Here is a 17,016-nt window from a genome sequence, read left to right as displayed (position 1 = left end):
AGACGGCAATCCCCATTTCTCATTCTTATTTTATGTTAAAAAAAATGTTATTGTAATTTAGGGCATGTTTGGCTAAGCTTTTTGAAACAACTTATTAAGTTATTGGTTTTTTAAAAAGTTATAAGCTTCAAAATGATGTTTGGCAATGAGGTTGTATGCAGGGCCGACCCAAGGGTAAGCCAAATGAGGCTTAGGCCTTGGGCCACCAAAACTATAGGGCCTCCATAATTTGATGAAACCACAGTCCATTTACAAAAATTTAGGGTGTGAGTTATCAACAGATTGATGGTTGGTAGTGTAGTGGTTTTGTGTATGTATGGATGTTGGTAAGACCTGGATTCGAAACAGATTGATGGCAATGAGGTTCAAAATGATGTTTGGCAATGAGGTTGTATGCAGGGCCGGCCCAAGGGTAAGCCAAATGAGGCTTAGGCCTTGGGCCACCAAAACTATAGGGCCTCCATAATTTGATGAAACCACAGTCCATTTATAAAAGATTTAGGGTGTGAGTTATCAGGTTGGTAGTGTAGTGGTTTTGTGTATGTATGGATGTTGGTAAGACCTGGATTCGAATCCATGGTTCATCATTTTTTTTCTTGTTTTTAAATTTTAACACAATCTTTCAAATAATTACTTTGGGCCCTTCAAGTTTAACTTTCAATTACATACATTTTTTTTTTGGGAAAAAGGTCACAATATTTTACTTCGCCTTAGGCCACCCAAAAGGTTAAGCCGGCCCTGGTTGTATGTGAGGGGAAAAAACTAGGGCTGTAAACGAACCGACCGAACACGAACAAGGTCATGTTCGTGTTCGTTCGTTAAGGAAATTAACATGTTCGCGAACTGTTCACGAACGCATACCGAACATAAGTTTATGTTCGTGTTCGTTCGTTAAGGAAATTTAGTTGTTCACGAACAGTTCGTGAACACTTGTCTCGAACACAAATGAACACAAGCAAATAAAAATGAACGAAAACGAACATTTAACTTGAAAATAAAAATAATAACATTGATATCCTTAAACATTATATAAGTAGTTAAACACAACCATCAAATAATAAATCAAAACACAAGAAGTCTACTACACTACCAAACAATGAATCAAGTTTAACTAAGTTAGACATAATTATCCAAAAAAATGAATAGGGTTTCATGTTTTTAATAGATAAAAGGTTTATTATTTATTATTTTGTTAAATATAATCAAACGAATATGAACGAACGTAACCGAACGTTCACGAACGCAGTCGAACGAACGAGGCCTGTGTTCATGTTCGTTCGCTAAGCTAACCGAACGTAATTTTTGTTCGTGTTCGTTTGTTAAGCTAATCGAACGAACATAAACGAACTTCCCGCCGAACGGTTCACGAACTGTTCGCTGAACGTTCGGTTCGTTTACAGCCCTAGAAAAAACCAATAAGTCAATAAGTCAGTCCATACTGACTTTTCAAAAAAGCCAATATAAGTCAGTCCATACTGACTTTTCTAAAAAGCCAATAAGTCAGTCCATACTGATTTTTCTAAAAAGCCAATATATCAATAAGTTGTTTCAAAAAGCTTAGCCAAACATTCCCTTAATTTAATTAAGAGTAAACTGCCGTTTTGGTCCCTAAGGTTTGGTCACTTTTGCCACTTTAGTACAAAACTCAAACCTTTTGCATTTTGGTCCTTGTGATTTTAGTTTTATTGCCATTTTAGTCCAAAAGTGAAATCAGGTCATATTTGTCTTATAAAATCCTGCTATTTTGTCTTTTTCCTCAGGGGCAAAATGGGCATTATATAGAAAATTTATATAATATATTTTTCTCTCTCCCATCTCAAACTCTGCCCCTGAGGAAAAGGACAAAATAGCAGGATTTTATAAGACAAATATGACCTGATTTCACTTTTGGACCAAAATGGCAATAAAACTGAAACCATAGCACCCAGATGCAAAAGGTTTGAGTTTTGAACTAAAGTGACCAAACCTCAGGGACCACAATGTCAGTTTACTCTTTAATTAATATTAATTACTATATATTAACAATTTAGGTAGCATCTTAGGTAGCATCTTGGCTATAGTAGCCAATTAAACTTTCATTGTATAGATATTTATCAAAGTACCATTTGAGTATCATCTCTTTTTTTCATCAAACAGATCTGAGTATTAGATGGTCTTTTTTCTTATAGTATAATTTACATTTTTATTCCTTTGGGTATTTAGTTAGGTATTTATTTTTCTCTACAAAGTTGAGTTCGTCTACATTTTACGTCAGCTCATTATATAAGTTTGAGTTTGTTTTGCCTACGTTTTATGCCACATGATCGTATAATTTCGTGTTTTTGTTTTACGATTTTCCGGTTTTGATCGTCGTTTACTTAATATGGTTTTACGACCCCCGCACCCGCAACGCGGGGGTTAAACACTAGTTATATAATAAAGCTCAAGAGTTGTGAGGCGAGCTTGTCACAAAGCCAAGTAGGCTCATACAAACATAAAGCTCCATCAATACATTTCTAGACATAACAACAAATACTAGCCATCAATCGATTAGCAATTTAACATCAATAAATTTATTAGCAAGTATTAGCTAATACTCACAACCATTAGTTCTGATCATGAACATGTAGGATAGCATTGTAACAACTCGACCTTTCGGATTGTTATCCGTTAGCTACTTGCTTCGATTTGTAACCGTTTTATACTCCGAGATTTGATATAAATAAAGGGTTATATTATACTAAATACATTTTCATCACACAGCACCACTGCACGCTTAAACACTCTATATTCGAAAACGCATAACGCTAACACAACACGAATCACAGAGAATTATGTTACTTAAATTACCGAGTGTGTTTGTTTGTTCGGTAACCACTCTCGCCTTCGCACTCGTTTATCGCAATGCAAACTCGAAACGCGGATTTATTCATGTTGTAGTGTTATTTGTGTGCTTACTAAGCTTGTTTAATTATGTTATGTGTGGTTGTTATACGCTCAAACGCAAACTCTCACAACTCGATTTATCGTATCACAACGCAACACAACGCTACACTTAATACCTCGCTAAAATACTTAACATACTTACACTAACTAACGCAACAAAACGCATTAAACGAGCATCCTACATGCGAAACGAGGAACGGATTGCACAAAATAGCAGGTTCGAACCAAGGTCTCTTGTGCGATCCCACCTCTTCTATAAATACCCAAGCCCTCCTTTCTCATTCGCACTTGCTGATTTTCATACCGAAACGCTGCCGAATTGATGTCCGGCCATTTTCAAGTTAGATTTATCAGTTTTATGTGAATGCACAACGTTTTCCACTTCGATTTTCCACAAGATTTACTTTGATTTCATCAAAACTCTTCCATTCTTCAACCAAACTTCATCTTTTTACAAAGAACTTCATCTTTTTCATAAAACTCTTCATCTTTTTCATCAAATCTTCTTCATTTACAACTGATCTACACTTGAACGGGTGATTTGGGTTTAGCTTTGGCTTCCCAAGTTGTGGAACTGAGGATTCCATACTCACCAAGTGTTAGATCTAAGTTGAAACTCTTTAAAACTCTTTTTAAACTTGATTTTCACACTAAAACAGACCTAAAATGACATGTATTTCGTTCACTGAATAGTGGAACGAGGTAGTGTCAAAACCGTCTCGAATTGGACTCGAAAATACATCCGATTCAAGCGAAAACACAGTTCCGAACGCCAAGAATAGCCATGGTTGTGAACTGGACTGTTCTGTGTGAAGCCAAGCTTCGTACGAAGGCACTGGTTTTACACATCACAGCCCGATTCTAATTCATGACTCAGACAAAGACCTCTCCGACTCTAAGTTTAATCAGTAGCTTAAGGTTGGAGGGATGAACACTCGATTTTCCGAAGACAGACGCGAAGACACTCGATTTTAGACAACGGAAACATCACTTGTGCGAAGACCCACCTTCGTATGAAGGCACGCCTTCGTACGAAGGCACAACTTCGTACGAAGCCTCTGTTTTCCACCAACACTTTGATTTTCGACCGTTTCAGCACTTTGGAGGACTTACGCTTCTGTTCCCGTACGCAGGCTGATCCGGCGCTCCCTTCAATCCATTTCCCAGATCGTGTTTATCTTTAGGCACGCACTGTGAGTATACTCGAACCCTTTTTCGCTTAACGCACTTTTGGGTGTTACATACATTCTCTATCAAAAAAACAACACACAACTCAATCACTTTTATAAACGCTAACCGCTCCCGCATGCTATATGTGATTTGTTGAATGCTTGTTACTATGCTTACACAGTGATTACTTGCCCAACCGCCTTTAGCAACGATAGTACTATAGTTTGGACTTAGCACCTGTTTATTCAGGGGTTGCTAAGGATCACATACTTTACTTCATGTGTTCGCTTCGGTGAACATGTGTCGCGCATACTCTACTCGCAGTCACGTGGTTAGGATGTATCATTGTTGGCAGTTTACATGCTTCGCCCGTTACGTGTTACATGCTAGTTATGCGTAAACGCTTTTCATACTATATCTGGGCAAACTTGTGTACTCACCTTTACATTATTGTATTGACCTTATTTTAACGTATGTGACTAGTTGATGGATTTATGCTGCAAATGGATAGGGAGTCTGGAAACTCATCTAATAAAATCTAGGTTGTCAGATCATGTTTTTGTTTGAGAGATTTTGATATCTGTATGACTATTGTGAATTATTTTGTTTGATAGTATGGGATATTAAACGTATTAAAAATATTGTCACAAATTAGTTGTTATGGATTCTCTTGAGCAATCTGATTCGCCTAGTACCACGCCCCGATGATTCCGTCGTCGGTTGGGGTGTGACAAGCATGCATACAACATATAATAGATGCGACACCAAAGTTTTATATGTATGTATGTATATATATACACACAAATGTTACGTATGTTACTAGTTTTGGACCGACCATATAAATTTTTTTAATGTTGATCTCACGGCCGACTTGTATGAAAGATATTTACAACCCCTATACCAACATTTTTTTTTCATACAATTTTTTACCTTTAAAAAATTTAGTTGCAAGTCCATTTAAAAAAAAAAGAATAACAAGCCTAAAATATGGTTTACCCATTAAAAAGTCCCACTTGAAAGACCATTTTATCACACATTTAGTGTTCTTTAAAAACCCATCAATCAACTGTTGAGTCCATGACTAAGTTGAGTCTTGATTGACATTTGAATTCTTGTCTACCCCTAACCCCATGGTACACTTGGTCAATCACTTGTGTAAGAGTACCCATGACTAAGTTGAGTCTTGATTGAAATTTGAATTCTTAAAAGTTACAACACTTAGATCATATACATTGATATTATTAGCATCTAAATGCACTAAGACCATGAGTAGTGGTATTTGTTCTTGCGCATAGAGAATACCCCAACCACGAGGGAACACCGCTCCCTAGCTCGTGATTGGGCAAAAACGGCCCCTAATTGTGCTCTAGACCACGCGACTTGTTTGGGTTAATCAAGGTAAGTTACCGTTATAAATGGTAACTACCTTTAAATAAAAAAAATCAATTTCTTTTATATTTAATACTATAAATACCTACCCTTTCCACCATTTCAACTCACTAAAATATTTACAAAACACTCTCCAAAACTTAAGGACTAAACTGTCAAAATGGCCCAAACCACAGGAAATAAAATGACATTTAACTATAACTTTCAAAAAAATAATAATAACTTCACTAACTAAAAACTTTTTAGTTTATACTTGCATGTCTCAACCCCGGATAAAAGAGGAGAGTTTTGTTACTAAATACAAGAATAATTTTTTAAAATGATCTCCACTTTATAATTCGCTTAGAGTCTGAAAAATTATAGAAACTACCCATGCAACATACAATCCAAATTAGCATCCATTTTAACTGGAAGTTTAATCACAACTAGTACTACAACTCAACAATATAAAATGGTCCTATTAGGCTATAGGGTGTGGTTATGATCCTTATTGACTCCATGACCCTCTACATCAGCGCCATGTCACTTGTTTTTAATTTATCATTCAAAACCACTACCCTATGGGTATGGTAATGACCCAAACCACTATTCTTTTATTTTAATTTATTTGTAAAAAAGGAAAAAGAAATATTAAAAAAGGAAAGGAGGCTCATGGTTGTCATGGTTTAATCTATGCCAACCATGGTGGATGAAACAAGGGGATGGTGTAGCAATTTATTAATGGTCCTACATGGCAATTAATGACCCAATCATGTTCCCCACACCCTTTAGCCTTTATAAATATTAAATTAACCCTAAATACACTATTTTCAGTTAGATTAGTCCCTTATGCATATATACTAAATTTTTTTTATTTAAGTCCCTAATTTAATATCCAATATAAATATTGGGGGGCGCTTGAACCTTATTAAATCGGTTCTTGAGAATTTGCCTATTTATTATCTCTCTCTTTATAAAGCCCCTAGGGCGGTTATTGAGAATATTGAAGCAATTATGAGGCGTTTTCTTTGGGCCGGTTCTAGTGATGATAAAAAGATAAATTGGGTTGCTTGGGATATTGTTACTTCTCCAAAGAAGGCGGGAGGCTTGGGAATCACCAAGTTTCAATATGTAAATGATGCGCTTCTTCTTAAATGGACGTGGCGTTTTAAGAATGAAGGTAGAAGCCTTTGGAAGAAAGTAGTTTTGGGATGTCACGGGTCGAGTAGAACATGGACTTTGTTGCCATGTACTCCTTCGGCAAGTGGATGTTGGAAACAGATTGTTAAAATAGGGGAAAAGAAAATATGGAATGGCAATACGCTCAATAGCTACTTTGTTGGTGTTGTGGGTGACGGGGCGACGATTAATTTTTGGGTAGACTCTTGGCTTCATGACGAACCGCTTCGCAATATTTATCCTCATCTATTCAGAATCGAAAAGATCAAATGGGCGATAGTGTCAGACAGATTGCAAGTTATTAATGGGGTTAAAATGCTGAATTGGGACTGGTGTGCGGCTCCTTCCACACCGGAGATTGTTCAGCCTTCTTTCAGACATACACGATTTTGAATGGAGAGGAGGCGCAGATGGCTGGAAGTGGACTGCAGATAACAAAGGTTTTTTCTCGGTGAATATGGCTAAAAAGTTGATGTTGAGCAATACTTCAGAGAGTAACAATTGGCATATGAGTTGGAAAGGTTGGGTGCCTTTGAAGTGCAAAATAATGGCTTGGAGAGCAACGATTAATCGTCTACCAACGAAGACGGAGCTGCTCAAACGAGGGGTTCCAGTGCCGAATGTTGTGTGTGCTCTATGTAACTCGGACGAAGAGACGACGCTTCACTTATATACTGGTTGTTTCTATGCGACTGAGATTTGGTCGGGGATTCAAGATTGGTGTCGGTTGGCTCCTATTTTTGCTCTCGAAGTTTCGGACCTTATAAAGATGGTGGATCTAATAACTACTACGAAGCAGTCTAGATACATTTTGAGAGGGATTATTATTACCACTATGTGGGAGTTATGGAATGAAAGAAATAATAGAATCTTCAAAGGTAAAAGTCGGAGAGCACTTGAAGTCGTGGAGAACATAAAAACAACATCATATTTTTGGATTCGGAATAGGTCCAGATTTAAAGATATAGATTGGAATGTTTGGTGTAATTTTCCTTTGAACTTGATGTAATGTCGTTTTTGTGCCCTTGGGTCCTTGCTTTGAGGCCCCTTTGTGGCGTTTTTTGAATGAAATTTACCTTTCAAAAAAAAAAAAACAATATAAAATAGTAATATTATAAACATTAAATATTAGATATAAAATTTAATGGTGTTACAACATGATATACAGATTTAAAGTCGCATCATCAATCCTTAATGCTTAAGTTTTAATTTTAGCACTCAAAGAAAAATAGAGTATATATTGAACTAATTATTTATGAAACTGTTTTTAAATATTTAGTTGTTTATAAATATTCAGTGGTTCTCATTTAAACCCACCTATCTATATATTATTAATATATGTAAAAAGAATATTCAATACAAATTAAATTTTAGAGAAGAGTTGTGAAAACTGCATAATCACTCGTGTTTCATATATATTAGTGCGTTACAAAATTTTGTCCGACTTTAGTGCATTACGGATTTAGTAGGGGACATTAGATAGACAGAAATACGATAACATAACCACCAAATATATAACTAAAGCAATAGACACGAACATGTATGTGGTTTTTGTTTTCTGTAATTCATCGTCTAAGGGTGCGATTCGGCTACAAAGTTCATTTTTCCTACAAAGTGTACAAAGTTATAAAACACCACAATTTCAGCCATAAAACACACTCAAAACCCACAAATAACAAGGTGAATATCACTAAAACACAATATCCAAACCCTAAAAGTCCATAAAAACTTCAAACACACCATCGTAAAACTATGAATATAAAACACAACATGATAATCAACACATAACACACTAATATTAGTCATTCGATAATCAAAGCTTTATCATCCAAAACCTACAAATATGACGTTTTAGTAATCTTCACTTTGTTATTTGTGGGTCTTGAGTGTGTTTTATAATTGACATTATGGTGTTTTATGACTTTTTACACTTTGTAGGAAAATGAACTTCGTAGCCAACTCCCACCCCATCATGTAAAATTGGTGTGTGTGTAGGGCTTGGCTATATAGGAAACTCTATCTTTTTAAGAAAACTATGCAAACCCATTGTCAACCATTGATTACCTTTCATCTAACTTGATCAATGGCTCTCATAATTTTGGTAAGAATTATATTTAAAAGAAATCTTATAATACCCATTAGTACAACAGGAAGGGCATTTTGGGTAAAAAGAATATTCAATACAAATTAAATTTTAGAGAAGAGTTGTGAAAACCGCATAATCACTCGTGTTTCATATATATTAGTGCGTTACAAAATTTTGTCCGACTTTAGTGCATTACGGATTTAGTAGGGGACATTAGATAGACAGAAATACGATAACATAACCACCAAATATATAACTAAAGCAATAGACACGAACATGTATGTGGTTTTTGTTTTCTGTAATTCATCATCTAAGGGTGCGATTCGGCTACAAAGTTCATTTTTCCTACAAAGTGTACAAAGTTATAAAACACCACAATTTTAGCCATAAAACACACTCAAAACCCACAAATAACAAGGTGAATATCACTAAAACACAATATCCAAACCCTAAAAGTCCATAAAAACTTCAAACACACCATCGTAAAACTATGAATATAAAACACAACATGATAATCAACACATAACACACTAATATTAGTCATTCGATAATCAAAGCCTTATCATCCAAAACCTACAAATATGACGTTTTAGTAATCTTCACTTTGTTATTTGTGGGTCTTGAGTGTGTTTTATAATTGACATTATGGTGTTTTATGACTTTTTACACTTTGTAGGAAAATGAACTTCGTAGCCAACTCCCACCCCATCATGTAAAATTGGTGTGTGTGTAGGGCTTGGCTATATAGGAAACTCTATCTTTTTAAGAAAACTATGCAAACCCATTGTCAACCATTGATTACCTTTCATCTAACTTGATCAATGGCTCTCATAATTTTGGTAAGAATTATATTTAAAAGAAATCTTATAATACCCATTAGTACAACAGGAAGGGCATTTTGGGTAAAAAGAATATTCAATACAAATTAAATTTTAGAGAAGAGTTGTGAAAACCGCATAATCACTCGTGTTTCATATATATTAGTGCGTTACAAAATTTTGTCCGACTTTAGTGCATTACGGATTTAGTAGGGGACATTAGATAGACAGAAATACGATAACATAACCACCAAATATATAACTAAAGCAATAGACACGAACATGTATGTGGTTTTTGTTTTCTGTAATTCATCGTCTAAGGGTGCGATTCGGCTACAAAGTTCATTTTTCCTACAAAGTGTACAAAGTTATAAAACACCACAATTTCAGCCATAAAACACACTCAAAACCCACAAATAACAAGGTGAATATCACTAAAACACAATATCCAAACCCTAAAAGTCCATAAAAACTTCAAACACACCATCGTAAAACTATGAATATAAAACACAACATGATAATCAACACATAACACACTAATATTAGTCATTCGATAATCAAAGCCTTATCATCCAAAACCTACAAATATGACGTTTTAGTAATCTTCACTTTGTTATTTGTGGGTCTTGAGTGTGTTTTATAATTGACATTATGGTGTTTTATTACTTTTTACACTTTGTAGGAAAATGAACTTCGTAGCCAACTCCCACCCCATCACGTAAAATTGGTGTGTGTGTGTGTGTGTGTGTGTGTGTGTAGGGCTTGGCTATATAGGAAACTCTATCTTTTTAAGAAAACTATGCAAACCCATTGTCAACCATTGATTACCTTTCATCTAACTTGATCAATGGCTCTCATAATTTTGGTAAGAATTATATTTAAAAGAAATCTTATAATACCCATTAGTACAACAGGAAGGGCATTTTGGGTAAAAAGAATATTCAATACAAATTAAATTTTAGAGAAGAGTTGTGAAAACCGCATAATCACTCGTGTTTCATATATATTAGTGCGTTACAAAATTTTGTCCGACTTTAGTGCATTACGGATTTAGTAGGGGACATTAGATAGACAGAAATACGATAACATAACCACCAAATATATAACTAAAGCAATAGACACGAACATGTAGGTGGTTTTTGTTTTCTGTAATTCATCGTCTAAGGGTGCGATTCGGCTACAAAGTTCATTTTTCCTACAAAGTGTACAAAGTTATAAAACACCACAATTTCAGCCATAAAACACACTCAAAACCCACAAATAACAAGGTGAATATCACTAAAACACAATATCCAAACCCTAAAAGTCCATAAAAACTTCAAACACACCATCGTAAAACTATGAATATAAAACACAACATGATAATCAACACATAACACACTAATATTAGTCATTCGATAATCAAAGCCTTATCATCCAAAACCTACAAATATGACGTTTTAGTAATCTTCACTTTGTTATTTGTGGGTCTTGAGTGTGTTTTATAATTGACATTATGGTGTTTTATGACTTTTTACACTTTGTAGGAAAATGAACTTCGTAGCCAACTCCCACCCCATCACGTAAAATTGGTGTGTGTGTGTGTGTGTGTGTGTGTGTGTGTGTGTAGGGCTTGGCTATATAGGAAACTCTATCTTTTTAAGAAAACTATGCAAACCCATTGTCAACCATTGATTACCTTTCATCTAACTTGATCAATGGCTCTCATAATTTTGGTAAGAATTATATTTAAAAGAAATCTTATAATACCCATTAGTACAACAGGAAGGGCATTTTGGGTAGTGCAAATTGAACTTTGGAAGAATTTTTGGTATTGGAAATGACAAAACCCACTTGTGTAGTACTAGTATCATCATCTCTCTCCTCTTTCTTTTAGTCAAATCTTTCAAAATGTTATTCTCTCTCTCCTCTTTCTTCATCATGTGAAAGAGAAAAGCTTCATGGTCTTCAATGGTGATCCTTCAATGGTGATCTTCATTTGAAGATAATTTCAGCATCATCTGGTCTGAAAAATCACAAAGACACACGCACGAGTGTGTGTGTGTGAGAAGAACGATGACAAGATGAATGTTTTTAGAGAGAGAAAGTTGATGTTTTAGATAGAGAAACAACAATCTTTATCACAAAGATACACGCACGAGTGTGTGTGTGTGAGAAGAAGGTTTGAAGATCTTCTTCGTGTTTATCGAACGATTATAGATCCGGTAAGTGTTCTTGAAATATCATTTCACACTTGATTTTTGTTGAAATGGTTGTTAATATGTTTTTGCGTGCTGAAAGTGTTTTAGTAATGGTTAATGGGGTATCCATGGTTAATTTTCATGTATTTTAAATAAATAAAAAACTTTAGGATGAGATTTTGAACGAGTTTTTTTGTTGGTTTGGTTGCTTGTTAGGGGCTTTTGATCTTAACAGTAGCTGTTCTTTTGTTGGTTTGGGTTGCTTGTTTGGGTTTATGATCTGAACAGTAAGTGTTTTTTTTTTGTTTGGTTGCTTGATTCACAGACTCAGGCCCATAACATGTGTTAAGCCCCCTGTTAGAATGTTATATAACGTGTGTTGATTTACAGAAACAAACCCATAAAGATATTCAATTGACAAGCTTGATGGATGTAGGCGAAGTTAATGCGTGTTCTAGTAATGATTAATGTTCATGTATTTTAAATAAATCCAAAACTTTAGGATGAGATTTTGAACGAGTTTTTTTGTTGGTTTGGTTGCTTGTTTGGGGCTTTTGATCTTAACAATGATTGTTTTTTTGTTGGGTTGCTTGATTTACAGAGACAGACCCATAACATGTGTTAAGCACCTGTTAGAATGATATATAACGTGTGTTGATTTACAGAAACAGATCCATAAAAGATATTGAATTGACAAGCTGGATGGATGTAGGAGACGTTAATGCGGGGACATTGAATAAGTCACATCCTTTGGGAAAGAAGTCTTCGTTCATTTATAACATGTGTTGGTAGTTCATGCTGTAACAGAACACCATGATGTAACGTGTAATATGAAACGAGCCATTTATGGTAACACATGTACCGGCAATTTTGGAATATATAATATGAAACAGGTCATTTGTTTTGCACATTTTGGAATGTATAACATGTGTTAAGCCTCTGTTATAATCTTTTTGTAACCTGACATGTATTCATGTATAAGCTGGTGGTTTACAAAACACCATGATGTGTATATACAGATCTAACATGTGTTACAATTTGTCTGTTCGGAACATGTAATTGCTTAACATGTGACAAGGGTGAAAACAGTCGACGGGGGCGTTGAGTTTAATGGGGAGCTTAGTTAATATCGTAATCTTGTTGTAACCCCACTTGTATACATATGATAACATGTAAGCATCCATTATAACCCGACTTGTATTCATGTATATGAAAGTGGTTTGCAAAACACCATGATGTGCATATACTGATCGTAACACGTGAACAAGTTAATACGGAACATACAAGTTAATATCGTAACACCGTATACCTGGGATAAAATGTGTTAAGCCTCTGTTATAATCTTGGTTTAACCTAACATGGTGTCATGTATAAGCTAATGGTTTCCAAAACACCATGATGTGTATATACATACTGTAACATGTGTTAAAGTGACTGAAAATGTATAACGTGTGTTAAGCATCTATTATAACGTGTGTTAAGACTTCCATAATGGATGAATAAACTCCAATAGTAACTTAACAACAACAGAGTAAACCTGATATAACGTGTGTTAAGCCTCTATTATAACATGTGTTAAGACTTCCAGAATGGATGCATAAACTTCAATAGTAACTGTAACAGTAGAGGTACAAATACGGGCGCCTCCACCATTATAATCTTGTTGTAACCCGACTTGTATTCATGTATATGAAAGTGGTTTGCAAAACACTATGATGTGCATATACTGATAGTAAACACGTGTACAAGTTAATATGGAACATACAAGTTAATATCGTAACACCGTATACCTGGGATAAAATGTGTTAACCCTCTGTTATAATCTTGGTTTAACCTAACATGGTGTCATGTATAAGCTATTGGTTTCCAAAACACCATGATGTGTATATACATATTGTAACATGTGTTAAGCGACTGAAATGTATAACGTGTGTTAAGCATCTATTATAACGTGTGTAAAGATTTCCATAATGGATGAATAAACTCCAATAGTAACTTAATAACAACAGAGTAAACCTGATATAACGTGTGTTAAGCCTCTATTATAACATGTGTTAAGACTTCGAGAATGGATGCATAAACTTCAATAGTAACTATTACAGTAGAGGTACAAATACGGGCGCCTCCAACAGAAAATGTGTTAAGTCTAGACCGTTTTAACATCATGTACTAGAGAAAACAAGAAGAGTCTCACATTACATATTACTAGTAAACAAAAATACATAGCACTAACACGTATTACGTTGTACATTGGTTCCATGTCACATGTAACACATGCATGTCCTGAAGTTCAAACTATAACACGTGTTAGTTGTGTTGTGCTGTAACATAAACATGGTCATGATCCTTAAGCATCTGATCCACGTTTGACGAAACCAACGATCCCGAGAATTGGATCTTGTTTCCCTTGTATCCATCACCATCCTAATAACAAAAAGATAAGATAACCGTTAAGTCGTTAACCAGACATAACTATTAACACATTCATAGCCAGAAAATCTTTTTCTCAAACAACATCACAACTTTTTAGCTAAATTGCAATCTTTTTCTCAAATAACATCACAACACAGCCAAAAATCAGTTCATATGCAAACCAAGCATAACTTTTTAACACAAAAATAAAAACCTGTAAATTACATAAACATTTACCTCTTTTAAGAACCATTTTAACAAAAAAAAAAAATCATGTTTCATCTCTAAAACAGCCATTACACAAAAACCTATTAACAACCAGGTTTTATGAATAATTTTTGATATTTTAAGTATAAAAAATGGAGCCATACGTTGAATATCATCTTATAAAGTCCATACCTATATCATTTTTTAAATTCAATATTTTATTGGTTCAATATTTAAGTGTGAATAATAGAACTGTAAATTATAATCATCTTTCAAAAGTTCATACCTACATGCTCAAGTTATCAACTAACATAAACTCCAAAAATCAGAAAAATCCATACGAAATACCCAGAATCAAACATATATGAAAACATATGTTGCATAAAACTAAAAGAGTGTAAAAAACTCACAAATATCAAGATCTGAAACAACATATACAAATCATATTTTATATAAACTAAAAAAGTGAAAAAAACTCACAAATATCCAGATCTGTAACAACATTATGAAACATGTGGACAAACGAGATCTAAACGGGAATGGAACAAGATCTGGAAGGGGTTTACACATGGATCTGACTTCATATATTAACATCTTCATCACAAAACCATGTTCTTCATCAGGGATTGATCGATCTGACATCTTGTGTTGATTCTCGTGGAATAAGTAGTTGGAGTGAAGCTCCATGGTTCTTTAATGGTGGACCTCGTACATGAAGATATTAAGAAGATGAAGAACAAGTGAAAAATTTCTTTATTAGTTTATAAAAAGGTAAAAGGAATGGGGGTTGTACAAGTGATGTGAAAGGCAATAAATGATATTGGTCAATTCAAAGTAGAAAAGATCTTTTAGGATAAAATTACACATATACCATTATATGCTATAAGAGTTAATAGCTTCTTGATGCACACGTGGATGAATCTTGGCCAAGTAATGAGTTTTCAAAGTTTTCTAAAAATAAAGGGTTTCTTGTGTAGCATTGCCCTATATATATAGGGAGAAGATCATGCGAGAACCACCTCTTATTGCGAGAACCGCGAGAACCAATGTGAACACAACCAAAAATGCCTAAAAATAGCTAAAAATCACACAAATTTTTTTTTTTAATATTTTTTATATAAAAATCGCTACTTTTCGAAGCCAAAAAAAATTAAAATTTTTAAAAAAAAAAAATTAAAATTTTTTTTAAATAAAAAAAAATTTTTTTGGCCACTAAAAGTAGCGATTTGAGCATAAAAAATATTAAAAAAAAATTTAGATTTTTTTTTTGATTTTTTTAGATTATTTTTAGATTTTTTTTAGGTTTTTTGGGGGTTTAGTTTTTAGCATTTTAGCTTGGGGGGGGGGGTTAGGTTTTTTTAGGTTTTTGGGGGTTTTAGTTTTTAGCATTTAGCTTGGGGGGGGGGGGGTTAGGTTTTTTTTTTTTTTAGGGGGGTGGGGGTTTAGGTTTTTTTTTTTTTGGGGGGGGGGGGGTTAGGTTTTTTTAGGTTTTTTTTAGCTATTTTAGGTTGTGTTCACATTGGTTCTCGCGGTTCTCGCAATAAATGGAGTTCTCGCATGAGCCCCTCCCTATATATATATATATATATATGTAGGCCGGTTATAATACAAATACTCTAATCGTACATTATGTACGCTACAACAACAACCGTACGATCATCTCATTAAAAGCTCGTGTTTAAACAATTAAATTAATCAAATTAAAATTAATAAAAGAAACCGCCAAGGTTAGAATCGTCCATAGCGAGAACAAAACCCCTGATTATCAGCACACAATAACTCAAAATCATACCGTAAACCCAAAATCAAAACATTGCATTCTCCTTCTCCAAAACATTACCTGCTACTCTCCATTGCGATTTCAACTACGATTCCATGAATATTGAGAAAAGAAGCAAAGCAAACAACGACAGACCACAAGCGAAGAAGATGAATCCATGTATCTATTTACATTTGCGATTTAAAGTGTAATATACAGGGGCTTTAAAATCAAATGCGATTTTGTTTGTTTATTAACGTTTTAACTGAAACATATAGTTTTATAACATTACATATTGATAACAACTTCAATTTTACTAGGGTTTGTTACTGGTATATTTATTTATTAGGTTTTGCATTTTTATGCAGTTGTCTTAATGATACTGAGGGATGTGCGATATCATATAGGGTTTTGTTGTGGTTTTTATGACGTTTGCGATTTCATATGATAAAAAGCTAGTATGTCGAAGGTTTTTTGTTTTAGGTTAAATTAAACTTGCGAATTGATATAAATGCAAATGCGATTTTATATCATAAGTTAGTTGTATTGTTTATGATTTATAATGATTGATAGTTTAGGTAATGCTTATGTAACAAATGCGAGATCATAACTCATAAATGCCAATTGATAAAATAACACATGCGAATTGATATCTAACACATGCGAATTGATGACTTGTTGTGTATGATTAACTGATAAATGCGATTTTGTAAGTGTTTTTAACTATAGCATGTGATTTTGTAGAAATAGAATCTGATGATGACTTTGAAGGACCAATATCAACTCTGATAAAATTAAAAAGAATAGAAAGAGATTGGTGATTCAAGAAAGTTCAGAAGATGATGACTTTGTTAAGCCAACCCCAAAAAAGAAAAAAAACATGAGAAGAAAGAATATAAGAGGAAATCAAAG

General features: G+C 34.2%; 1 protein-coding gene across 1 annotated transcript; it reads left to right on the top strand.

Annotated features, from left to right (window-relative positions):
- Window positions 1-7,099: 7,099 nt before the first annotated feature.
- On the top strand, window positions 7,100-7,651 carry LOC110876367. Its single transcript, XM_022124539.1, has one exon. The coding sequence runs from the start codon at window positions 7,100-7,102 to the stop codon at window positions 7,649-7,651; it is 552 nt and encodes a 183-aa protein (XP_021980231.1).
- The last annotated feature ends 9,365 nt before the right edge of the window (window positions 7,652-17,016 follow it).

This window comes from Helianthus annuus, chromosome 9 (genome assembly GCF_002127325.2).
Source record: "Helianthus annuus cultivar XRQ/B chromosome 9, HanXRQr2.0-SUNRISE, whole genome shotgun sequence".
Taxonomy (NCBI): Eukaryota; Viridiplantae; Streptophyta; class Magnoliopsida; order Asterales; family Asteraceae; genus Helianthus; species Helianthus annuus.
This window is presented reverse-complemented; position numbering and strand designations above follow the sequence as displayed.

Bases quoted from the DNA above. Each gene is read 5' to 3' on its own strand.
- LOC110876367 (XM_022124539.1), top strand. From the start codon at position 7,100: ATGGCTAAAAAGTTGATGTTGAGCAATACTTCAGAGAGTAACAATTGG.